Source organism: Delphinus delphis, chromosome 2 (assembly GCF_949987515.2).
Source record: "Delphinus delphis chromosome 2, mDelDel1.2, whole genome shotgun sequence".
NCBI classification, from domain to species: domain Eukaryota; kingdom Metazoa; phylum Chordata; class Mammalia; order Artiodactyla; family Delphinidae; genus Delphinus; species Delphinus delphis.
Window position 1 is genome coordinate 154,818,118 of NC_082684.1, and position 26,790 is coordinate 154,844,907.

Consider the following 26,790-nt stretch of genomic DNA (forward strand, 5'->3'; position numbering starts at 1 on the left):
AATCAGTGTTTAGATAGTGTCTCCACTCCATCTAAGGAGGCAGCATTGTACCTTACACTACCCCCCTGGTTGTTATTTTCTATTACTTTATCCTATTTAATTATTTTATAGCTCTTATCATGGATCATAATACTACTTTTCTTTTGGCTTATTTGATACTTTTCTGATCTTTGGCACAACTGAATACTCCCTACTTGTTAAAAATTCTTATACTTGCTTATACATTCTCCTCTTCCGGCTTATTGGCTAATTCCATCCCATTCTCCTTCTGCCACTACTTTACATTTTGCTGTGTCTCAAAATGTCAGTTCTCTGCTCTTCTCACTCTGTGTGTTTCCCCATCGGCCTTTCTTAAACCCATGGCCTCAGCCACCACCGCAGGCAGGATAGCGTGCTCATTAAGAGCTGTTGCTCAGCAAACATTAAGGGCCTTCTCTGGGTTAGCTGCTGTTTTAGACACTGGGAATATAGTCCAGAAGATACAGTTCCTGCCCTCAGAAAGCTTACATTTTAGTGAGTGAGACAAAAAAATAGCTGAGCAAATAAATAAGACGATGTTAGGTAGGACTGAGTGCAGTGGAGATAAAGCAGGGCGTGGAGTGTGGGGACAGGCAGGCCGCAGGGGCTGGGGCCAGAGCAGACCCCCTGTCAAGGCGACACTGGACATGTGCGTAAACTGAGAAGAGAAGCAGAGAGAAGACCTGGAGGAGGAACGTTCTAGGGAATCAGCTTGGCAAGTTTGAGGAACACTGAAATGCCAGTGTGGTTTGAGAAGAGGAGTGGTGAGTGAGGGCAGGGGGAGATGGTGTGAGACCTGATGGGCCACAGCGAGGCTGGGATTTTACTCTAATTGTGATGGGACAGGACACCATCGGAGGCCCTCGAGCAGGAAGGCTCTGGTTTAGCATTTGGAGTTGGAGAGAGTCAGTTCCAGTCTCATCCGACCCGTGGCCTTGATAGAACGGACAGCTGTCATATTAGCCTTTTCTTAGTCAAAACTATTTCTTTGTAAAGTCACACAAGTGCAATATTGTAATGACATTCATCCGTGAGGCGTTGGGACTTCCTGACACGCCTTTTACCAAAGAAAATTTAAATGACGTTCCAAGTCATTTCAGTGTTAAAAATCAGTACCTTTTGCTTTTGATTTTTAAGAATTTTTTAATCCGTATCTCATGTGTGTGGTAACTTTCTGTTACTCACAGACTGGTTAACCTCTGTGCTCCTCCCCTAATCCCTATCCACGCCAGGAAAGAGTTGATTGTAATTTCATAGCATTTTCTAGTCATTTTTATGCCGTTGTGAATTGCTTGTTTTGTGGCTTGTATGAGGATGGATTCTTAGGGTGTTCTTTTGTTTATTTTGAGTCACCAAAGTTTGAGAGGCCAGCAGCAGATTTTACAGGCTGTCTTCTAAATACGAGGATCTTTGGAGTTAATAGAGTGAGGCAAGGATAGACACGTAAAAATCCGAACGTAAATACTGAATTTCTTTCCCCCTATTAAATTTACCATTTGGTCCTGAACTAATGTTTCTCTTACCATTTCAAACTAGAGTCATCCGAAATTTAGTCTTCTTTCTAATCTTGCTTTGACAACAGCCATTGTGTAATTATACCAAGCTTTCGTTTGAAATGATTTTGCTAAGATCTCTGGGATTATACATGTGTAGTTGGGGGAAGCTCACTGCTGGAGCAGCTCCTCTGGGGGACTGGCTCGGCAGCTGGGGTGGGCAGGGCTGCTGGTTGGGTGGAGGACCGTGGCAGTGGAGGGTCTCGGCTGCTGCCACCGCCTCTGACACCAACTTCTGTCTGAACAGTTTTCAAAATGATTTCACGTTGAGCTCGTGCTGACTGTGCACGATAATCCTGGGAAGTAGGTAGGGCTGGCATTATTTTGTGTGTGTGCAGAGAAAGAATCTTGTGCTCATCGTCACAGAGGAACGTGGAACCAGGGTCGTCTTCCAGTCCACTGCTGTTCACGCTGTAATGAAACGCTGCCCTCGTAATAACGTGGGGCTTGGAATAGAGCTTGCTCCTAAACACTGCCCCCAGCGCAGAGGTCACGGGCCAAGTTAGTCTCATAGAAAGGACTGATGCACGACCTAGTTGACGGGGCGGGGAGGTCTTATGTAAGTGGGCACAAGAAGAGGAGGAAAATGGAGAGCCCTGGGCGACGGCCAAGCTACCACTTACCTGAGCCATTCCCTTTGAGTCGCAGTTTGCAAGTTCTCGTGGGTCTTCGTGGACCCTTGAATTTCAGGTGTGTCCAGTTTAATGTTACTTTAATAACTAAAACAATTTCTCTGTATTATTTAGTAAGGAGCATAGTAAACATTTAATAATAATTTGGAACGGCTATCATATTTCACTGATCTTAAGACACACCAGGGCTTCCCTGGTGGCGCAGTGGTTGGGAGTCCACCTGCCGATGCAGGGGACACGGGTTCGTGCCCCGGTCCGGGAGGATCCCACATGCCACGGAGCGGCTGGGCCTGTGAGCCATGGCCGCTGAGCCTGTGCGTCTGGAGCCTGTGCTCCGCAACGGGAGAGGCCACAACAGTGAGAGGCCCGCGTACCGCAAAAAAAAAAAAAAAAAAAAAAAGACACATGATCAATCATAAGAAGCACCATTCTTTTATGTACCACTAGGGGAAAAACAGCATGCTGCCAGTTAGTCTTATCATACAGATGTTTCTTTTTAACTGCATAGAACTGAAGAAGAATGTTTCTTCTTCAAATTTTTAAATTGTTTGTTGACTGAAACACTGGTGTCCAGTCATACTACCAGGAATGATGGTCAGGTTCACCCATGGGCAAGCAGTGACTGCTCCATCACTACTGGGTCTCATCCAATAGAGACAAGAAGATGCTACTGATTATTCTAAACATAGCAATTCCGAGATACACACTTCTTCATATTTTGACAACTTAGAATCAGAAAAAATATGGTAAAATAGTTTTTCTTACTTTTCTAATAGTAATGCTGCTGAAGGAAATATTGATTATTAGCCATGGATGATTGCTTTGCAGCCAAGGGAAAACATGGTGAAGCTTAGTTGGGGAAATAGATTTTAAAAATGCACTAACAATCGAGCAGTTACAAACTGTAGCTCATTTTGGAGATAAGGCATGACCAGGGGATACTTCCTTGAGAAGTGCTTAAGCTTAAGACTCAAAGGGTGAGAGACAAGCATGGAAGTAACTAAGGGAAGAGTGTTGCTAGTGGAGAGGAGCGGAATATGTGGGTATAAAGACCCTGAGAAGGGAAGGAACTGGGTATGTTCCAGTAAGTCAAAGAATGATCATGTGGCTTGAGCAGAATGTTCTGCACATAGCTGCTTCTTTGAATTTAAACTAAAATACGTCCCAGTTTTGATTTGGGAAAATGTCTTGCCAGGTATAATCACAATGTTATAGTTCATAAGGCACTTTTCATCTTCTTATTAAATACCTTCTGAGGACTGGAATTACTTTTCAAGAAAAATCTTTTCTTTTAAATCAGTTGTTCATAAAAATATTTGATGTTGATGGGTTTGTGTCCATTTAATTATATGTAGCCGACCCTCATTATGCACTGATTGTGTATTTGTGATTTCGCCTGCTGGCTAGAATGTACTTGTAACCCCCAGATCAGTGCACACGCTGCTTCCACAGTCATTCACGGACAGGCGCAGGGGGGCAGGAAATTTGAGTTGTGCACATTTCTAGCTGAGTCTAAACAAAGTGACACTCTGCCTTCTTATTTCAGCTCAGACTGTCAACAGGTGGATTTTCAGTCTATTTGTTGCCATGCTTTTTGCACTTTTTGCTTTTTTTGGTGATTCTGCTATCTAAAGTGTCCCCCAAGCGTGACGCTGGCTGGTGCTCCCAGGTGCGAGAGGGCTTGATGTGCCTTAATAGAAAGAATAGAGCAGCTCCGTACAGTACTGTTGGCCGTGAGTTCACTGTGAATGAATCAACAGTATATATTAAATGAGATGTCTTTAAACAGAAACACACATAAAACAAGATTCTTTATTGATCTGCTGGCGAAATTGTTGTGACCAAAGCCTCATAGGAACCTAACCTTGTATTTCCTTTGGGAGCAGTGGTTTTCACTGACTGAGTGTTTGCAACCCCTTTATAGAACATAATCACCCCCAAATAACATGAATCCACTGTACATGTACATGTGAACACATGGTTAACATGTTGCTGTGTAGCAAGCCACCCCAAAGACTAGTAGCTTAAAACAGCAACTGTTTACTGGCTCATAGTCGTGGGAGTTGGCATTTGGGGTTGGCTCAGCGGTGCAGTCCTTTTGCTGGGTCTGGCTGGGCTCGGTTGGACATTTGCCATCAGCTAGTAATCGATGGCGTCACTCATATGTCTGACGGTTTGGCTGGGGCTCTGAGCCAAACAGTTTTCATCACCCAGGAGGCTAACCCGGGCCCTGGGGTGGTTGCAAGTCTCCCATGAGCAGCAGGAGGGCAAGCCCCAGTCTGCACGTGGTTTTCCATCCTGTGCTTGTGTTGCATTTGCCAACTCTGACCCATCAGCCAAAGCAAGTTACCCGGCCACCCAAATCAAGTAGGCTCCACCTCTTGCCGAGATCTGGTGGAAAGGGCATTGATGCAGGGAGGAAAAGGATTCCTCTTACTGTTACTCAAAAGCCAGAGAGTTAGTACTAGCTGTTAACCCGAATGGGCATAAAAGGAAAGGAAAGTTCAGAAAGATTAAGCCACCACACAGCCAGTAATTGGCAAAGGCGGGTCACACATGTCTGCGTGATGGCAAAGTTTTCATTCTTTCTCTACTGTTTAGCCTTCTGATAGACGAATGGCTAATTTGCCTGGTTTGTCTAGTTCTGGGGAGGAAAAAACAGCAGTAAGATTAGTCTCCTCAATGCAAGAGAGAAACAACTGTCATTGTCTTGTCTTGGAAAAGAAACCGTATCCTATGTGCAGTCTTACTGCTGTGGTGAGTTTAAGAACATCATGGTGGTAGTGATTTGTGAATGTGTGGGGCTCGATCATGAATTTGATTTGCACAAAGGGCTTACATCCTGGATATGGAATCTTAGTTGTAATAGAGTTTATTCTGAAGGACTTAAAGGAAGGTGATTAAAATATTAGAGATATTGACATTGTCTGAAGAGATCTCCTTGTATTTATTTCTTTTAAAAAATCCACAATATTACCATAGCCAGACCCTATTATGCTATTGTAATCATAGTTGAACTAAGAAGGGTGATTAACGATAGCAATTTATTGTATCTGAGGAGGAGAGAAAATAGGAGATGTTGTTGTTATCATAAATCATATCGTAAATAACCAAAAAGAAGCACTCAGAATGCTTGTGTAGTGTCAGCAGCCAGCCCTTTCAGGCACGCCAGCCCAGGATGTAGCCATAGAAACCCCAAAGTCATACTGTTATCTTAGCCTTGCTGCAGTTATGTGATACAACAGTATTAACATATAGATTAGGCCATTTATAATACCAGGTGTCATTTCAGGTTGGCTTGCTTATATAGCATTTTAGTTTTTTATTGTGCAGAATGTTAGTGAAATAGTGCTTTTCTGCAGGTCAGTGTTTATATAGGTATTTATAACACATCAGCTTCACTCTGCTGTCAATTTATTGTTATTGATTGGTTGTACTGTATGAATTGTCCTTGCCTAATTGTCTTGTCTTTGCTAGTCATTTCATTTTTTTAAGTAAACAGGTTTGTTTAGAAAATACCTACACACTTATACATGTTGAGTTGTGTTTCAAGGGTCTAATTTCAGTCCCATTATAGACAGGACAATTTTTAAAATATTTTATGAGGGCACGTAGATGGGATTCGAAAAAAATTTTTGGCCTCATTTGGAACTAAGATAAAATGATGGAATGGGTTGTTTTAATATTGCTGCTCTTCTTGCATTTCCCAGGCATCCAGTGTCTGCCTGTCATCCTCCAACTGCCCTAGACACGCCCCCCAACAGCAGCAGCCCACCAGAGCCTCCCCCTCTTGGCAGCACCCTGGGTTCCAGACCCTCTCCATCCTCAGCATTCCGTCAAATTACTTCACTGAAGTACCATTTACTCAGAGTCTCCTTACCTCAAAAATTAGGATAGAATCATTCACGTGTCAGCTTTACAGTCTTAAAAATATTTTGGCAGCAACATCTTAAAGATACTGCCCTTATCCAAGACATAAATCAAGTGGTCAGAATGCCAAGCACTGTAGCATGTGGTCAGTGAGATATTTAGGGGCAGAAAGAACTTTGTCCTGCCCTTTAGATCATCCCCCTGCATGTGGAGATGGCCCTAATATTAGAGACCTTCAATTCTTCGAAGCAGAAGTCAGATGTCAATACTTGTGTGTGTGTATTTTTTTTTACTTTTATTTTTAAAATTTTTTATTGGAGTATAGTTGATTTACAGTGTTGTGTTAGTTTCAGGTGTACAGCAAAGTCATTCAGTTATACATATACATATATCTACTCATTTTTTTTTTAGATTCTTTTCCCATATAGGCCATTACAGAGTATTGAGTAGAGTTCCCTGCGCTGTACAGCAGGTTCTTATCAGTTATTTATTTTCTGTATAGTAGTGTGTATATGTCAGTCCCAATCTCCCAGTTTATCCCTTCCCACCCCCGCACCCCCCAGTACTTCTATTTTGCAGATGGGAAAACTTAGGTCTGAGAGAGTAAATGGGCTGTGCTAGGTCGAACTGTGGCTCTGGTAATGGACCCCAGATATAGTTTCCATCCACTTCCTCTCTAGTTGACCTTGGGATTTCTGTCCTCGTATCCCTGGATGTGGCTACGTACATGCCTTGTACCGATCCTTGCCGGATCGGTTGGCCACAAAATGTAGTTGCACTTGAACGGATGGCCACAAAATGTAGTTGATTCTTCAGGATAGGAAGTCATGTCTTATTTGACTGTATGTTCCTAGAATCTAACATGGTGCTCCCTGCACTGGTGTTCACAAGGCACTCGGTAGGTGAACGAATGATTGAATGATGAGTAAGGAGTGAATGAATGAATGTAAGTAGTATGGAATCACTTAAAGTAACTGGTTGTAATAAACATACCTAGTATAGAAAGATGTTTTTTGAAAAATGTGCATTTTAAATGAATCCTTTCATATCTGTTATAAAAACATCAGTGTGCATAAACTAAAAAGACAGTAAGAAAGTTCATGTCATCGTTGCTAGAAATTAATTTCTGTATGTGTATTTCCAAAACATTACAGGAAATCTAGTTTTAAATACATTTAATTTTTGGTGAAACATATACAGATAGCATTTTATTGTCCCTACAAAGTTCAGTAGCACAAGTATATTTTCTGCTTAAGATCATGAATCTGTGTAGTTAATGAGATAAGAAGCTTTCATGCCTTTGCAATTTCCTTTTTTTCCTAATGTCCATGAGCTTTTAAGATTATAGTGTTTCTTTAAAGGCATTTATTATTCTAGTTAAAAAGATTTTTTTTTAAGATATTTTATTCTAAGTCAATATTTATAGTAGCTTAGAACTAACCCCTAAAAATCCTTTTGGTGTGTTCAGACCATATTGCCTTGTTTCGGTTTTGTTCGATAAGTTTGGTAAAGAAGTGCGTTTTGCTCATTACTCCTCCGGGAAGTATAGGGAGTGTAGATTACTTATTTGTGTCATTAATGAAGGAAAATTGGAATGGAGTTTGTATTGTCTCCCTCCACTCCTCTCAATATTTGTGAAGTTTTAAAAAAAAGATGGACATGGGACTTCCTTGGCGGTCCAGTGGTTAAGACTTCGCCTTCCAGTGCAAGGGGTGCAGGTTCAGTCCCTGGTCGGGGAGCTAAGGATCCCACATGCTGCGTGGCCAAAAAACCAAAACATAAACCAGAAGCAATATTGTAACAAATTCAATAAAAACTTTAAAATTGGTACACATCAAAAGAAAATATTTTAAAAAAATAAACATTTAAACAGTAGAAAATAAGTTCTTAGTTTTCTGGAAATAAAAAAAATCTTTAAAATACTTCTCATATCGTAACATCACTCTTTTGACTTTCGAGCACAGATTTTATTCTTGTGTCTATATTTGTTTTAAATTAGAAAGAGCTTGTGACTCAAAAAATTTTTTTTGTTTTTTTTTGCGGTACACGGGCCTCTCACCGTTGTGGCCTCTGCCATCGCAGAGCACAGGCTCCAGACGCACAGGCCCAGCGGCCACGGCCCACGGGCCCAGCCGCTCCGCGGCACGCGGGATCCTCCCGGACAGGGGCATGAACCCGCGTCCCCTGCATCGGCAGGCAGACTCCAACCACTGCGCCACCAGGGAAGCCCCTCAAAAAATTTTTTATACTGTTTTTTATACCTTTATATAATAACATGTCAAAAGATAAAGTATCTTGTAATATTAAACTTCTGTTAACCAAATTATATGCTATTTTATAGTAAAACTGTTTTCATGGATAAGTATAGGAAAATGCTAAAAACCATTTTTAGGATATTTTACAGATTTTTGGTGAATCATGCTCATTATACACATACACACAAGGAATACTTCATTGCTGTTCACCTGTAATCAAACTGAGATTAACCTTCAGGTGGGGGTTTGGATGATGGTAAAGAATAAACCATTCAGTAGCCATCACATATTTATCTTACTCCAAACTCTTAGAACACAGAATTAAAATAACTCATGTAATAGAAAGCCAGACACTGGTTATGCAAAATCACCAATTAAGTCTGTGTTTGAGCAAGCATAAGCTAGATCAGTTGTATTCATTTGTTTGCATTTTGTAATATTTTAAAAATAAAATATATTCACTCAAGTGGAAAACTTTAACACTGTGGAGAATGGATTAATAAGTGTGGTACATTTTTACAACAGTGAAAATGAATGCACTACAGCTACCTGAGTGGACATAGGTGATGCTCAGAAACATAATGTTAGGGGCAAAAAAGCTGAAGAACGTTATAGTATGATACCACGTATATAAAGTTCAAAAACAAGTCACTACATACAAATGTGGTAAAACTGTACAGGAAACAAAGAAAGGAAAGATATAGAAAGACCAGTAGTTACCTGGAGATGGGGGTGAGAGTGGAGAGAGGAGAGGATGAATTAGAAAGGAACCAAGGGGCGTTGTGGTGATGATGCTAATGCTGTCTTCCGGAAGTCGACAATTGTTTTACAGGTATCCGTTCACTATTATGCTTTATGCATATCACTTATACGCTCTGCAATGTACCAGATAATTTCTAATTCAGAAAATTGTTGTAAATATTTTCACACTTTAAACATTTCACACCTGTTCTTATTAAAGCTGAAGGCTTTCTCTTCCAGCAAAATTCCCTTTTCATTTTGATTAATTTTGATGCTGCAATTGAAGCTTTCTTATAAAATCTTTAAGCGTAAAAAAATTGTAAATTAAAAGTAAACATTTATATATTTAAGTATGCCTAAAATCAGCTCTTGTAATAGTTTATTTTTATAATTCATTTATATTCCTCTAAACCACATAAAGCTTCTAGAGGCATACAAGTTAACAGCAGGGACTTGAAATAAACAAACAAAAAAAAGAAACCATAAAAATAAAATAACAGAATTGGAGTAATCCCTCCTAGCTTGTGGAGACCGCTTTGAATTAAGTTTTATGTTAAATTTTTCTCACTTAAATGTAAGCAACAACCATTAATTTTTAAAATATTTTTCTGAGGTACTTGAGCTCCAAATTCTAAATGAACCAGTCTGTTTTCTAAAGTATTTGCTGGAAAAACAGTCCCATTTTCCATAGCCCAGTGTGACACACATCCTGCAGTTCAAATGCCTATGTGGTAGTCATCTTGCCAGTTCCAATTTGATAGAATTACTGGCAAAGTAGTACAGTCTTAAACACTATGTGTAGAAACCCAGTGCTGAGTTGAGCTAACAGTAGTGATGGGGAAAACACATGAAAGGAAACAGAATAGAAAACAGTTCACAATTCTGATCTGGAGAAAGAGGGGAAAGTGCAATAGCAGCATGGCGTGATGTTTCTCACTTGGGTGACTGGATGGATGACAGTATTATTCTCGAGTAATGGTAGCAATAATTGTGTCTCCAGTTTGTCTTGTTCTCTGTAGTTTACAAAGCGCTTTCAGGAACATTACGTCTTCCCCCCTCAGTGTTGCCCTTGGAGGGACTTCCGCTGTGAGCCTTTGTTCTCGCTGCCCTCGCATTTGACTTTGTTCCTGAGTCCTCCCCTTGAAAACTGTTACCCCCCTTGATCTCTTTGACCTCTCCTGATTTCTCTAGTGCCTCCTTTTCTCTTTATCCTTAGAATATCTAAACCTGACTACCCTGATTGCTCCCTTGCTGACATTATCCATTATTGTGATTTCATTGAGCGCAGCAAAGGTTTCTCTAACACCCTGTCCTGTTTTCTGAATAGTGTATCTCAAGGATTGAGCTAATTCATAATCATCTTCCTTCTCTATTTCTTTACTTCCTGTTTGTATGAATGACTGCATTTCTCACTCACCAGGGCTGAAAGCCTTAAACCTGTTTGAATCCTTCCTCCACTCTTATACCTAATCACTTATCAGATTCTGTTCATTCTCTCTTCAGAATATCATCTACCTCTTACTCGTTACCGCTCTTCTAGTTCAGACCTTTCTTGTCACTTCCCTACATCATTTCATAACCCCTAACCTGTCACCTCTCCATTAGTATCCATTACCTCCCATCCATCATATATGTTCCTGCCAGAGTAATTTTGCTAACATACACTCCAGTCATTTTTCTCCCTTGTCTAAAAATCTTTACAAGGTCTAATCTACCACTAGAATAAAGATCATGTTTGTTTTTCTGGAATTCAAAACTTCTAGGATCTGGATGTAAGCTTGCTAAACTTACTTTCTCCTATTTCCCATCTTGCACCCTACCTTCCAGACAAATTATTCCCTGGTTCTTATACAACTTCCTATGTGCACCCCTCCATCTCTGTGTCATCTGTTCCTACATCCTGTACTTCACCATTATCAATCTCCAAATATCCAAAATGCTACCTGAGTAGTCAAGTGTGTCCCAGATCTTTGGCATTGAGGTATTCTGTTTCTCCTTTGAACTGCTGTGGCACTTCATCTCTCTTATGCTACTAATCACTTTCTATGTGCTAGACACTTACACGGTGACTCCTGCTGAACTGTATGCTCTTTCAGGTCGTGGTTTATTTCTGACTTATTCTGTAGCTCTTTCAGCCTTTACCATTGTGCATTGCGTATGGTAGATGCTTAGTTAATACGTGTGGAGAGAAATAATCTGACCCCACAGCAACTCAGTCAAGTGGGTAGGACAAGTAACGTCAGCCCCTTTTGAGAGGTCAGAAGACAGCCTCAAGGAGGTTAAGAGATTGCCTTAGGCCTGTTGCTTTGTGATGCCTGAACGCCTGCTGAAACACCAAGCCAACGTTTCCTTCATGTCCCCACACTGCTTCTCTAAGTGGCTGTCCTCAAGCCAGCAGAATAGAAGACACAATAGCGTATGAATGGTGTCCGGGTTGGAGATTTACCTTTTCCAAACTCCAAGAATTAAAATATGTTATGAAGGTTCTTTTAAAAAGTATTCTTTTCTGTCATTTCTGAGGAAAGTAGTCATATACTAACCCATCTCTTGATTTTTTTAAATATTTATTTTATTTTTTTATTTATTTTCCTTATTTTTTTGGCTGCGTCATCAGGTCTTGCGGCACATGGGATCTTCATTGAGGCATGCAGGATCTTTCATTACGGTGTGTGGTCTCTTGTTGCAGCACCCGGGCATCTCTCTGGTTGTAGCGTGAGGGTTTTCTCTCTCTAGTTGAGACGTGTGAGCTCCAGCGCGCATGAGCTCTGTAGTTTGCGGCATGCAGGCTCTCTCATTGAGACGTGCGAGCTCAGTAATAGTGGCGCGTGGGCTTAGTTGCTGTGCGGCGTGTGGGATCTTAGTTCCCTGACCAGGGATCGAACCCGCATCCCCTGCATTGGAAGGTGGATTCTATACCACTAGACCCCTGGGGAAAGAGGTAGGGGTGTGTGTGTGTGTGTGTGTGTGTGTGTGTGTGTGTGTGTGTGTGTGTGTGTGTGTGTGTACACGTGTACATAAGAGGAGGCAGAAAACAGAAAGGCAGTATTTAGTCAAGTTAGGAAAAGAATTAATTAAGGAAGCAGAGGGCAAACAGGAAATCCTTAGCAAACTCCAGATCCTGCATTTAGAGCCACACCACTAGAAAGGAAAACGGTTTGTATATCTCCTGTCACTGGTTGCCACTCTTCAAAGCACGACAGCATGCAAGTTTGGAAGGTTCTAGAAAACTTACCACTTTACTCTCTAACAACTGTCAATAATTTCCTTTCTTTCTTAGAAATCATGTTTGAAGCATTGTTTTCATTTCTTAGGTTTTATATATATGTATGTTCTAATACTTCATTTTTCTTCCTTCACCAGAAGAAGAAGAAGAGCAGGTGCCCACCGATGGGGGCACATCAGCAGAAGCCATGCAGGTTCCCTTGGAAGAAGATGATGAACTGGAAGAGGAGGAAATTATCAATGATGAGAACTTCTTGGGTAAGAGACCGCTGGACAGTCCGGAAGCTGAAGAAATGCCCACGATGAAGCGGCCACGCCTGCTAAGCACTAAAGGGGATGCCCTGGACGTGGTGTTACTGGAGGCTCGAGAGCCACTCAGCTCAATAAACCCCCAGAAGATCCCACCAATGCTGTCCCCCGTCCACGTCCAGGACAGCACGGACCTAGCTCCTCCGTCACCAGAGCCACCAATGTTAGCTCCAGTGGCAAAATCACAGCTGCCAACTGCAAAACCGTTGGAAGCAAGGTCGTTTACACCTAAAACAAAGACTAAAACCAGTTCTCCAGGGCAGAAGACTAAATCACCCAAAATGACTCCATCACCAGCAATGGTCGGAAGTCCTATTCGGTCTCCAAAAACCATATCCAAAGAAAAGAAGTCTCCTGGACGTTCGAAGAGCCCCAAAAGCCCCAAGAGTCCCAAGGTCATCACTCACATTCCCCAAGTACCCATCAGACCTGACACCCCTAACAGGACTCTTTCAGCTACAATAAGTGAAAAAATTAGTAAAGAGACCATTCAGGTGAAACAAATACAAACAGCCCCCGATGCTGGGAAACTGAACCATGAGAATCAGCCGAAAAAGGCCGTCGTGACTGATAAGACCATCGACGACTCTATTGATGCTGTGATTGCACGGGCTTGTGCTGAACGGGAGCCAGACCCTTTCGAGTTTTCTTCTGGGTCCGAGTCAGAAGGAGACATTTTTACCAGCCCTAAGAGGATTTCAGGTTCAGAATGTGCTACCCCAAAAGCTACCACTTCCTCCAGCAACTTCCCCAAGTCCGGGTCCACCCCTCTCCCTCTTTCAGGCGGAGCTTCAAGTTCTGACAATTCCTGGACAATGGACGCATCCATCGACGAGGTGGTCCGGAAAGCCAAGATGGGGACCCCTCCCAGCGTGCCCCCCAGCTTCCCTTACATCTCCTCCCCTTCAGTCTCTCCTCCCACCCCTGAGCCACTGCACAAGGTATACGAGGAGAAACCCAAAGCGCCGGCCTCCACGGACGTCAAAAAGAAGCTGAAAAAGGAAATGAAGACGAAGATGAAAAAGAAAGAGAAGCAGAGAGATAAGGAGAGGGACAGGGACAAAAGCAAGGAGAGAAGCAAAGAGAAGGAGAAAGGGAAGGAGACCAGCAAGGAAGCCAAGTATCCCTGGAAGGACTTTCTCAAAGACGAAGAGGCAGATCCCTACAAGTTTAAGATAAAAGAGTTTGAAGATGTGGATCCAAAAGCAAGACTGAAAGATGGAATGGTGAGAAGGGAAAAGGAGAAGCACAAAGACAAGAAGAAAGATAGAGAAAAGGGCAAAAAGGATAAAGAGAAGCGGGACAAAGAGAAAACGAAAGAGAAAGGCCGAGAAGAGAAGCTGAAGGCTGCCCCAGTCCCCCTGGTCCTGCCCCCCAAGGACATGGCGCTGCCCCTGTTCAGCCCCGCGGCGGCCGTGAGGATCCCGGCCATGCTGCCCTCCTTGACACCCATGCTTCCCGAGAAGCTGTTTGAAGAGAAAGAGAAGCCCAAGGAGAAGGAAAGGAAAAAGGACAAAAAGGAGAAGAAGAAAAAGAAAGAGAGAGAGAAGGAGAAGGAGAAGAAGGAGAAGGAGAGGGAGAAGGAGAAGCGAGAGAGAGAGAAGAGGGAGAAGGAGAAGGAGAGACACAAGCATGAAAAAGTAAGCACTTTATCCTTGGGGGCCCTGTCTCATCCAAGTTCTATTGAAAGCACAGGTAAACAAAGCCAGCAATTGTCTTTTTCGGATGTAAATCACCCACAGCTTAACTGGAAACACGTCTGTAATGCGTTTACAAAGTTTAATTTTAATTCTCAAACCCATAAACTTGTCATCAACCCCCCTCCCCATACGCTGGAAAACGTTAAAAATTCATAGCCTAAGAGCAATCTCATCACAGACCATCAGCTCTGTGTTAACCACACTAATCTCTGGCAGTTTGAAAAGATCTGTAATCTTCAACAGTGAATAATATTTTTGTAATTATCAAGTCTGCAGCATACTAATTTGTACCCAAATATTAGATACCAGGGAAAGGCAGCACCCAGTTTTCTAAGAGCAGGTAAAACCATGGCGCTGTCCTAAGAGGACAGCAAGGCCCATGGAGTCCTTGCTCACTGACTCAGTTTTGTTCGGTGAGCCATTTTTGCAAGTATTTAAGGTTATGCCTGTCTTCTACTTCCTGTAGCATCTCTTATCCTTCTATTTTCTGCCTTTTTTTTTTTTTTTTTTTTTCTCTTTTGCGATACGCGGGCCTCTCACTGCTGTGGCCTCTCCCGCTGCAGAGCACAGGCTCCGGACGCGCAGGCTCAGTGGCCATGGCTCACGGGCCCAGCCGCTCCGCGGCATGTGGGATCTTCCCGGACCGGGGCACGAACCCGTGTCCCCTGCATCAGCAGGCGAACTCTCAACCACTGCGCCACCAGGGAAGCCCTGCTTTCTTTTTTTTAACAGGATATTTTAAAAATTTTATTTATTTATTTTGTTTGTGGCTGCGTGTGGGCTTTCTCTAGTTGCGGCAAGCGGGGGCTACTCTTCGTCGCGGTGCGCGGGCTTCTCATTGCAGTGGTTTCTCTTGTTACAGAGCACGGGCTCTAGGCGTGCGGGCTTCAGTAGTTGTGGCACGCGGGTTCAGGAGTTGTGGCTCACAGGCTCTAGAGCACAGGCTTAGTAGTTGTGGCGCACAGGCTTAGTTGCTCCACGGCATGTGGGATCTTCCCGGACCAGGGATCGAACCTGTGTCTCCTACATTGGCAGGCGGATTCTTAACCACTGCACCACAAGGGAAGTCCCTCTTTTCTGCTTTAATAAGATTAGGACACGTCTCTGAGTATCTAGCTCATCTGGCAGCGTGGTTGGTGGGTAGAAACTAATTCTAAGTATTTTCCCATGTAAGTAAATCAGGCTTCCGTAGAATATAGCCAAAGAAACTGATGTTCATCGTGCACTTTGTAGCAAGCAGGACCTCGATCCTATGGGCACAAGATGCGACCTCTGCTTTTATAGCTTTGCTCTCTCTCCACAGTTCTTTGGGTTATAGTGGTTGACTTGTTGATGGAGAAATTTATTTTAAACTTTCTTAAAAAGTGTCTAAGTGTCTGATGCCATACGTACAGATCCTCAGGTAGCCTTTCCCTGCCCTCTGGGAGCATTCCTCTTTGAGGGTGGCTACAAAATCATACCTAGTAATTTTTTCCACATGATAAAATATGCTGTATTTGACCTACAGCAGCTCCATTATCCATACTTTTGCAGTGTTTTCCATTTCAGACTTAACTGGGAAGATTAGTTTAGCTGACAAGCTAGGTAACCTCTCACATTTTTCTGCCTAACTTTTTTCTTTCTCTGTCCCCCTTGGCTATTATTCTAAAATATAAGGCAGTGGAATGGAACTTCTGATATTAATAACCGAACATCAGCAAGTTAGTAAGACACAGAAATCCAACTCTTTTTTCCATTTTTGAAGTCACTTTATCATTGTGTTATTTTTCCATGGTACCCGGAAGATTTTAAAGCACTTCCACGTACCTTAGTGTCTCCCCCGACACACCCGTCACACAGGTCCAGCAGATATTATTATCAACCTTTATGGATGAGAAACAGCCTGAGTGACTTGTCCAGGATCAAGGTCACACAACCAGCAGGAGCCGGGTCATTTACACACAGACTTACTTCCTGTTAGAAATGTTTACGGCTGGTGATCCTGCCCGGCAGCGATTAGCCGCTTACCCATCGGGTACCTAGTAACTTGGCAAGTGAGCCCTCAGCACATCAGAGTACTGTTGCTTTCATCACCATCTTACCTCTGGAAAGTCAGTAGAGGTGTTTCAGAGGCCACTGTGAACTTCAGTAAAGCCCATCAGGTTAGCTGGTAACAGCGGCCCATGCTTTTCCTCAGCACCTACCTGACTTTGGCAAGGACATGTCTCTCAGACCATCTTGGCTAGAGGCAAAGGGTCAGTTATGAGTCGCACAGATTTCACCTAACAGAGGAATACAAGTCCTTGTATCAGTTTTGATGGTTATGGATCAGTTTTTAAAGATAAAAACTTACAAAAGTCAGCTATCAGGGCTTTAAAAATAATAAACGTAATTGTCTCTGGAGTTAGGAGCTCCCATCCTGACTTTTTCAGCCCTGTGAACTTGGGCAAGTGGCTTAGGTGAGGATTAAATGAGATAACATCTGAGACCTGCTTAGTACCATTTCTGGCACATAAGTAAATGCTGAATAAGTGGAGAAGACGGTGATGGGGATGGCGAGTGTTATTATTCCATTTTGAATCAACCCCTAAAACATAGAAACCTGAATAGAGGCGGCTGCTTCATTGGGCCCTGGTGACTGACCTGTGTGTGACAGGGTGAGTCAGCTGTGGTTCCAGTGTTGAAAAATTATGTCTGCTTCCTGGGCATCCTTTTAAATTTTAGCCCTTTGCGCAGCTAGGAAAGGGTAAATCTATTGTAACCTGTGGGATGCCATTGACAAGGAGTAGAAATTGAGATATTAACTTAAACATTAGGACTTCTCTTTTTTCAACCCCACTTAATCCCACAAGTATCAAGCCATATGAGTAAATGAAAGTAGACGTGAAATTGAGTTGCATATGATCTAAGAATTTTCTTACATACGCACAGAAGACAACAAGAGTAAATCAAAACAAGGCGTATATAAGCTGCCCCAAGAAAACGTCTGCAGTCAGAAGGCCGAGGGCCGTGGTTTCCTTCCTCCGGCTCCTCAGCAGCTCACAGAAGCAACTGTCCTGGACACGGACCTGGATCAGCAAGCAAGGGCATTTTTTTTTAATTAAAAGAAAAATCTCCCCATATTTACTTTACCTACCTATAAAGTTTTTACCAGTCATACCCACTTTTATCAATACAAGAACCAATAAAGATCCCATTAATTAAACGGGAATCTGCATGGTAGTTAGAAAGAGCCTTGGGGTTTGGAATCAGGCAGATCTGAGGCAGGTGTTTTAGTTCTTTAATCCATAGGCATTTCATCTTTATTTTTCATTTTATTTTATTTTATCTCTTTGGCCGCACCATGCGGCATGCGGGATGTGCCCCGACCAGGGATCGAACCCACACCCACTGCAGAGGAAGCATGGAATCTTAACCACTGGACCGCCAAGGAATTTCCCAGCATTTCATCTTTAAAGTGGGATATGATAATCACACTTTTTAAAAAACTGCAGACAGTAATAGTTAACATTTATTGAGTATTTACTGTATGCTAAACACCATATATAAGTTTAGTTCCTTATCACAACTCTATCAGGTAGATACTGTAATTACTGTCACTTTAAGATAAGAATCTGAGGCTTAGAGAGATGAATAAACTTGCCCAGGATCACACACCCAATAAGTGGTTGAACGGGAACCACAATTTCAACCCGGGCCATCATCAGCTACTATAACTAATGTTCTTAACCACTCTCCTTTCCTACATTTAAATTAAAAATGGATTAAGTGAAATAATTTATGGCACCTGGTTCAGTGATGCCCCCTCAGAAGGAAAAATCGTTTTTCTAGTAGTGGTAATAATCCAGCATATGGCGATTCATGCAGTCTTCTAATTCGCCTTATGGGCAGCTAGTGTGCATCAGTCAGGGTTAGGAGCGTGCTCTTTCATCTGTTGCACGTAGAACCAAAGTAACTTTTTATGGAAAACATACTAAGAGCAACGTGTTAAACGGTCACAAACTTGACCATAATAACTTTAGCTGTGATAAACCTAATAGAAAATTTCAGAGCAGTTTAAATTTTTGTTATAATTTTGTGTTTGTGTTTGTCAGTGTATGTATTACATGACTTTATTTCAAACCCTGGCTCTTTTTACTTGTGGCATTTTCAGTAAAAAAATAAATAAGAAAATGTCTCATTTATGTTAGTGGAATTGAAGGTTCATATAACCTGTATAGAAGACAAGCCAAAATCCATCTGTCGAACTTGGAAATATGTCTTTATGCTCTTATTGGAGTATGATCTGAGAAGACCTGGTAGAGTTTCACCCCAAAATGATGACGTCACAGACTGTAGATAAAAAGGCCCAGTACTGGGCCTTGAAGAGCCTGGGCTTTGGCAGTCAGACTGACCTGGTTTTTGGTCTCAGCTCTGCCACTTCTTAGTTACTCACCAGCCTCTCCTAACCTCTGACCCTCTGCTTCCTTCACTCTCTACCTCCTCCCATTCGACACCGGGAAGAGACCGTGTCATTATAAAGTATGCTTTCCCTCTGTTTAAGAACAATAGTTTTTATACGTGCTCTAAGAATATTTTGGCTTAAAAGGCTTTCTCTTCTGCCTTCTCATAGGAAACACTGAGTGAAGACTAGTTTGTGTCATTTAAGATACATGGACTCTGACAATCCAGTTTCTTTACAGTAACCAAGAATGCTGATGATCAACCCAGAGATAATTGGGGTCTGTTTATAATGGAAAGCTCATACTTCTATAATGGAGCTCCCCGCGCCCCCCCCCACCCCCCGTTTTTCTCCTGCTGCCTGATCACTTGTTTTATTTGAGCTAACATTGGCAATTGAGTGAGCTAACCTGGTGGTAAATGACATCAGCACACACTTGGTATTTAATGAGTGAGTCCGCTTGGTCCTTGTCAGGCCTGGCCGACAGCTCTGAGGGTTGAGAAAACTGCACAGGGAGGTAGGGTAACTTGCGGACAAGCTGTGACATGACCCAGGCCTGTCTGGTTAAAGCCCGTGGGCTTCTCAGGCCCACGATGGAAGCTGGTGAGGGGGATGAGAATGGCTCACAATCTAGAGTAAAGAGCCATCGTGATTTTTAGAAAACTTTAGTCCCTGATCAGCCCATAGTGAACTCCCGTTCAGCTGCCGTATTTTAAAGGACAGGCAGTGGCGGTCCTCAAAGCTTGAATGATTTCAGTCATCAGAACAATTAAAATGTCTCATGTTTCTCCAGTCTATCCCCAAATCCCTTAGCATCTGCCCCGAAATAGTCTTTTATTGAACTTTAAACAGTTTGTTTTTTAGAGAATGAGAAGTGGTCTCCCCGGTTTGTGCCTTTGACAGAAGGTCTCCATCGTCTTTCCTTTCTATGTAAAGTACTGTTGACTCGTTTCCAGCCTTTTCTCATCAGCTTTCATGATTAACTAGTGAAATGAAGGGTTTTCAGTAAATAAAATAACCCCAGTAAGAAGGGGGAAATATTCCCTGCTGTTTCTTATAACTATTTGTTCCAAGGGGAAGCCAGTAACTTAATGTTTAAGTGAGTATGTTTGAATTTATCAAAGTTTCCTGAAGTCCATCCCCAAGGCTTCAGAGGAATGAACTGAACACTTACTGAAAGCCCGAGTCCTGTTTCATTGTCCTCGCGGGATCCCACTTGTTATACTTCACCACAACCGTAGATCTTCTGTCTGTTGAATATTTTAAACAGTCTATCAGTGTTAGACTATGTTTCTGAATGGAAATAATGTACAGACCTTCATCGTTAAGAAAGATAACAGGATGGTTACCATTTGTTATAGTTCAGCATCTAGAATATTTGGTTTTTAAATTCCACTTTTCACCAGTAGTATTTCTGGGTGTTTTTCTGACATATTAGCATAGATAGACATCTGAACTAGTGCTGGCTGAACTTGCTGCCACCCTACCTAGCACACATACATAGGTTTTTGTTTGTTTTTTTTTTAATGAAAGAAGTTTAACATTTAAAAAAATAGGAAGTAAAACTTGGCCAGATTATATTGACAAAGCTGCCCATTACCTTTGCAGAAAGTCCCTGTCAGAAGATAAACTTTAAAGCTGGAATGCATGAAAGAGTTCCAAGATAGAATTTAAATTTAAACTGATTCCTTATAGATAAGCTTTTTAAAAATCCACCTCTTTGCTTCAAGTCAGGATTTTAAAAATAAATTTCCCCTTTAAATCTCTTGAGCGATTTTCATTTTTTGCAAGGCCGCACTGCTGGTGTCCTGGAAAAATGGAGAGTTAGAGCTTTATCAGTTGGTGCCCTGAGGTATGTGGCAAAGAAGCTAAATCCTTGAAGATTAGCAAAAAAAATGCAGCACATGGCAATAAGGGGCTTATATGACTACTAGTATTAGTTCAGGTGAAAGAAGTATTGCTTATACATAAAACTGGACAAATCCACTGACAATGTATTTTTAGTTAGCTACAAAGGAGTCTTATATTACTGGACTTTGCCTCTTTGGTGAATTGGGAAGCTTAGTAATCCACTGTAAATGCTCTTCTGCGTGCCCCAATTCTCAGCATCGCTCTAAAGTACTGTTCTTTTATTTTAACCCTTACAAGCTCTTGTTTCCCCCAGATTTTTGCTTCATGCCAATAAAAGATGGCAGTAAATAATTGAAGTCATTGTCATCTAGTGTGTTGATTGCTGGAACGGACACATGAGAAATTATTTCATGATTGTAGGAAACATCCCTGTGTTTTTATTTGGGTGGGCATTCAGATAAAGTTAACATAAACAAAAGTCTGGTGAGAAATTTTTATTTAGAAACTGTACTTTCTATATCTACATTGTTAGCATTCTTATTGGTCTTTTTCTATGCTTGCTTGAATTTTATCTTTAAGTTAAATCTGCTTTAACTTCTTTAAAAATGAAATTAAAGTATTTAACTATTTTTAGGTAGGGTTGCAATATGTCCTGGTTTGCCTGGGACAGTCCAGTTTACACCTGTTACATGGTGTAAATAACATAGAGAAAAAAATATATTTTACAGTGTACCCTAGACATCTCACAAGTATATGTCATTCATCATAAAAGACATTGACAAAGAGACTAAATAGCTCCATGCAAGACATCAGCATTACCAGAAAAAAGGACTCAGAAATCTTTGGCAAAGAGTCACGAGTCGTATGGTAGAACAGAGGATGAATTTGGTGCCAGGAGAACTGGATTTCAATCATTTACTTACTAACTTTGTAACTGGCCAAACCACTTAATCTTTCTGAGCCCTTAGTACATGTGAGTAATTATAGCTTCCACACCTACCTTATAGAGTTGTGAAGATCAGATTGGATTATGTATATGGGACACGCTTTGTGAAGTGCTATACCGGTAGGTTATAATTATTGTGTAGTGTGGTAATAGCAGTGGACCAAAATACAATGTGAAGCATAATAATAGTGAAGAAGATTTTTTGAAAGTTAGGGCAAACAGCTTTATTTTTTAATAAAGCTTAAGAAAGTATTATTTAAGTGCTTCAATAATAGTATTGTGGGTTGAAGGAACATGGAATATTACTCCCAGTACTCAGGTCAATTAGGAGTGTGTGACCCTAAAATTTTTTAGAATTGAAGAAATATAGGAACTTTATATAATTTTTCATTCTCTGAATAAAAAAAAATTGTATTCAGTCCTAGTTTTGCTATTTTTGTGACCTGAAAACAGAAAAGGAAAAAGAAACAGGAAAGAAAGGAAAAATGGTTGCTTCATGTATGATCAGTTTCTCTGTAAAATGGAAACCATACCCCAACCTGTTTGTTAAAGAACCTAAATGAGAACATCTGGAAAATAACCAGACACAATGCCTGGCAAACATTAAGTGTTTTATAAATGTTTGTTTTGGATATATTTGTTTATTTTCCCACAGATAACACAGAATGGTGAGAAAAATGTAGAAGCCTTAGTAAGTTTACAAAATAGGCTGGACCACTGGTTTTCAGATTTGTTTAGATATGTAACCCTGTGTTCAAAAAAAATAGAGGAGAAAGTGAACACAAAAATTTTCCATGGGTCTTGCTTTGCCCCCTCCCCAGTGACCCTTGACCCCCGAGGCCTTGAGGAAAACCACTGGACTAAGAACTGGGCAAATAAAAGAGACATCTGCCAAAAGTGAGACCATTTAGAGGAGCAGGTTTTCGTGGGGGAGTTGATAAGTTAAGATTTAGATGTAATGAGATGAAATCCTTATAGGATATTTAGCTGAAAATGTTCAGTGGGCAGCATTATGCTTTGGTCTTAGTTCCAATCAGTGCTGGTCTAGAGAGGGAGATTTTGAAGACATGCCATATTGAAAACTTAGGATTGAGGGAATTCCCTGGCGGTTCAGTGGTTAGGACTCGGTGCTGTCACTGCAGGGGGCCCGGGTTCGATCCCTGGTGGGGGAACTAAGATCCCGCAAGCCACATGGCACGGCCAAAAAAAAAAAAAGTTAAAAAAAAACAACAACTTAGGATTGAAACCATGGACATGGATGAGGTCAGTGGAGAAAGTATGGGAGGACGAGAGGAGAGGACTTTGCTAGGGACAGGGAAGGAGCATGATGAAGACCTCAGTGAAGAAACAGACGGGACATTCGGAAAGATTGAGTGTCTAGAAGGAATAGTTTAGTGGCGTGGTTGGGCCAGAAAGTAGAGTGGAGTTGGGTGAGGGATGAAGGAGAAATGGAGAAATGCAGACGATGAAGTGAAGACTAGAAAATGTGAGAGCTCATCAGTGAGAGGTTGAAGGGGAGGTAAGTTTTTTAAAGGATAGAGTTGAGCGCATTTGAAAGCTAGATGAAAATAATGAGTGGAACTGAGAAGTTGAAGATGCTACAAATAAGGAGGAAGTCTTTCGAAGACTGGAGGAGATGGACCCTAGTGTAATTGTGAATGCAGAGAAGTTTGTAGGGAATTGAAGGAATTCTGCTTAGTGGCCTCAGTATTTTGTCCTGTGGGGTTTGAAGGGCAAAAGAGGAAGGAACTCACGGGATGGGTCTTAAAAGCTGTAAATAATCGCTTCCGATTAATTTTTAAAATATATCTTAAGCACTTATGTGTCAGACCCTATGATAGGCACTGGGAAATAGCAACAAACAGAACAGGCATGGTTTCTGCTCTTAACTAGTTTAGCTGGGAATCCAAATAAGCAGATAGTATTAAAGGCACAGATGAAATTGGAGTTTTGATGGCAGAAGTTTGTACAGTTTTAAATATTTCCTTTGGAATTACTCAGTGCCCTAGAGAATGATTTTAGATTGGTCCTGGACGAATGGTGAAATGACCAAGAGGCAAGGGAGTTGAGGGTGCTTGCAGGATAAGTGGTTCATTCAACAGACATTGGTTGAGTACCTCCTGCGTACCATGCACTGTTCAAGAGAATGATAGAAGTCATCGATCTTGATGTGACGGTGGGATTTAAAAAAAAAAAAACAATTCAGGAAGGGGACAGGTAAAAACATATGAAAAAAAATGATAGATTTGATCAATGTGCAATATATTGATTATATGATATACTATACTGAGCACTACGTTATAAATTCCTTCCCCTTTAGAACCACTGCACTGTTCTGTTATGATTTAACTCTTGAGCTTGAAATATATAAATGAGTGGTTTGCACTAGTTGTCACAGTGACTAGCAGTGTCCTACTGGCATGTAGGGATGTTAAACATGTGGCCGTGCCTGGGACCACCAAGGAACCATCCCACCAAAAATGCTGGAAGACTCTGATGTAGATAATAATTTGAACTGCACATCTCTTGTTCATTTTGCTCATTCAAAATGTCAATTGTTCTATGTAGGATCTTCAAGCCAGAAATTGTGGAGAATCCCTTTCACACCATACTCAATTTGTGTATTCCCTTTCTGATTATTAGCTCAAATATTTGTGAGATCTTCAACTTATTCAGCAGTTATTGCCTTTGCCATAAATCCTTTCTAAATAAATATGTTTTGTCTTGTACAATATTTTAGATCATTTTTCTACTAGCCAAAAAATGGAACAGTTCAGTGCTGTAATTACACTTAGTGTGTTGGTTTTCTTTTATGACATTGTAAACATGAGATGAGTCTAATGTTTTTCAAGACCCATTAATAGATTCATTTTATCTTATAGTGAAGCTATGACTGCATTTTTTTCTGTTTTTGTTAAGTCTGGCAGTTACTTAAACGTTCCACTGAATGACCCAGGTAACAGTTTCTGTTTAAAAATTCTAACAATAAAATCCAAGAAATTAGTCAAAACTAAGAAAATGCAGAAATAACTCCCATATTTACTAGTGTTTAAAGTTTATGGAATTTTCCATGTTGCCTGGTAGCCGTCAGTTGTTGGGAAACAAAACCAAAATAGCCCAGTTTATCTTTACATCTAGCGTTTTAGGCACATTTGAAACTTAAAGGCTTATCAAGTTTGTGGAGATGAGGAAGTAGGAGAAAAGGGAGGAGGTACTTTTGTTGAAAAAAAAGTATTTGACTCTAACATAATATCTTCAACAGATAAAAGTGGAGCCAGTGGTCCCAGCCCCAAGCCCAGTGATCCCCAGATTGACTCTCCGAGTTGGAGCTGGCCAAGACAAAATGTAAGTACAGACGTTTCCAGTTAGAGTGCCATAGATGGAACTTAACCTTCACTACTCTTTCCTAGTGGACTTAATTCTATAGACCTTTTCCCAGTGTGAATATATAGTAGGGTCAAGCTGTATTTTGAAAAGTCTTCATTTTCAAATTTTTATTGGTTTCTTCCTCAGAGTTAATGCTTATTGCTTTATTCAACATATAGGATCCTTTGTGTTTTGGGGGTTTTTTTCTGGCACTTTTTCTCTTTTGTAAAGACTAGCACAGGACATTGTTTCTGCATAGTTTGTAAGGCTCTGGTTATCTGAAAAATAAGAAACTATGTATTGAATGGACTGACTACCATGTTACGCCCAGGTGGATGTAATGTTAAACCTTTTCAAGTGTGTGTTCTCTGTCACCAGGACAAAGAATGAAGATTCTTTTCTTGCTCAGATGGCACATGGTTTTATTCTGTGCATATAAAACAAGGATACTGCCAAAGGCTTGGCGAAACAGTATATAATAGTAACTGAAGTCTGAATTGTCTGCTCTTTTTTTTTTTTTTTTTAAGAGAGAACTGGAAATGTAAACCCCATGTTTACTGTTTATTTTCTTAATTTTCACGGAATCATCACATCCACCCACCCTTCTTCAAAGTAAATTAGTTGGCTATGTTTCTTTTATTCATTTTGAGGGTATGAATTAAGGCCTACAATGCTATTATATGATCCTAATAGGGTAATGAAGCATTGATTTTTTTTTTTTGTAAATCATGTTGAAAATCATTCATCTAAAAATCATATTATACATCATTTAAATGAATTTTACAAGCTCAAAGTACAAGTTTACAACCTTACTTTTTACCAGTAAGCCTGAAAATGGATTAGTTTACACTGCAAACAATCAAATATTATGTAGAAAATAGGCTTACAAGGCATTTAACTTTCATTCAATTTTTAGCCATAAAAATGAAAGTAGTAGCCATGAACTTATTTATTTAGTAGGTACAGTAGACAACAGGAAATTTGCTTTACATTCTCATGGTTGGTTCCATCTTAAAGTTTGTGTGTAGTGTGTATTTTATGCAGCCGCTGCTTCTGTTAGTTCTAAGTGTAATACAACGAAAAATCCCAGCATTATTCTGACGAGAAATTTTAGTAACATCCTTCTCCCTCAACCATCAGAGGACAGAGGGCTAGTTAACAAAGAGACCCAACCAAAATAACTGTACCTACCATCTCCTTGGAAATCCTGTACTTGGGTTCACTACTGTAAAGGGAAGATGTTCTTATTTATCATTGGACAACTACTTTTCTCCTACCCGTTCATATTTATTCCAGTTTTCTCATAACTCACCATTACTTCATCTTTCCTTTCACACAGAAGTTTGGCTTGCTTATTCCTTTAGAGAAATAAGGTTTGTAAAAAGGCACTGATAATGTTCATCTCATCTACCCTTAAGCATCTTTCAGTTATTCTGTTGAGTAATTTCTTTTCCTCTCGATAAATCACTCATATACCTAAGATATTGGAAGATGTGAGAAATAGATCCTATGACTCTGGAACAAAATGTTCAGTATTACGGAAATTATAGTACCCAGACATTCTAGACAAATTGTCCTTGAAAGTATAACTTTATGTAACATGTAAACTTTCTGACATTTAGGTAAATAACTCCCATATCATATGAATAGTCAATCACTTGACCAAAGTCAGACACAAGGAAATACTTATAATGAGCAAAGGAATAACCTAAGTGAAATATATTACATTTTAAACTTAAAAAGAGAGAGAAAAAGAGGCCCAAGTCACATAGCAATAGGATTTTATATAAAATATAAGTTAATGATAAGCGTTGTTTTTTTTTTTAACTTGCTTGTTTTCTGTTTTTCTGTTTTAAATCTAAATCAGGGGTCAGCAAACTATGGCTGTGGGCCAGTCCATCCCACTG

General features: G+C 40.7%; 1 protein-coding gene across 1 annotated transcript in view; it reads left to right on the forward strand.

The window, feature by feature from the left end:
* TAF3 (TATA-box binding protein associated factor 3) overlaps nucleotides 1-26,790 on the forward strand; it is a 152,515-nt gene that overhangs the window by 101,481 nt on the left and 24,244 nt on the right. Inside the window, exons 3-4 of the mRNA XM_060006026.1 lie at nucleotides 12,430-14,240; nucleotides 24,780-24,862. Of these exons, the coding sequence (XP_059862009.1) occupies nucleotides 12,430-14,240; nucleotides 24,780-24,862 (1,894 nt within the window). The remainder of the gene's footprint in view (nucleotides 1-12,429; nucleotides 14,241-24,779; nucleotides 24,863-26,790) is intronic.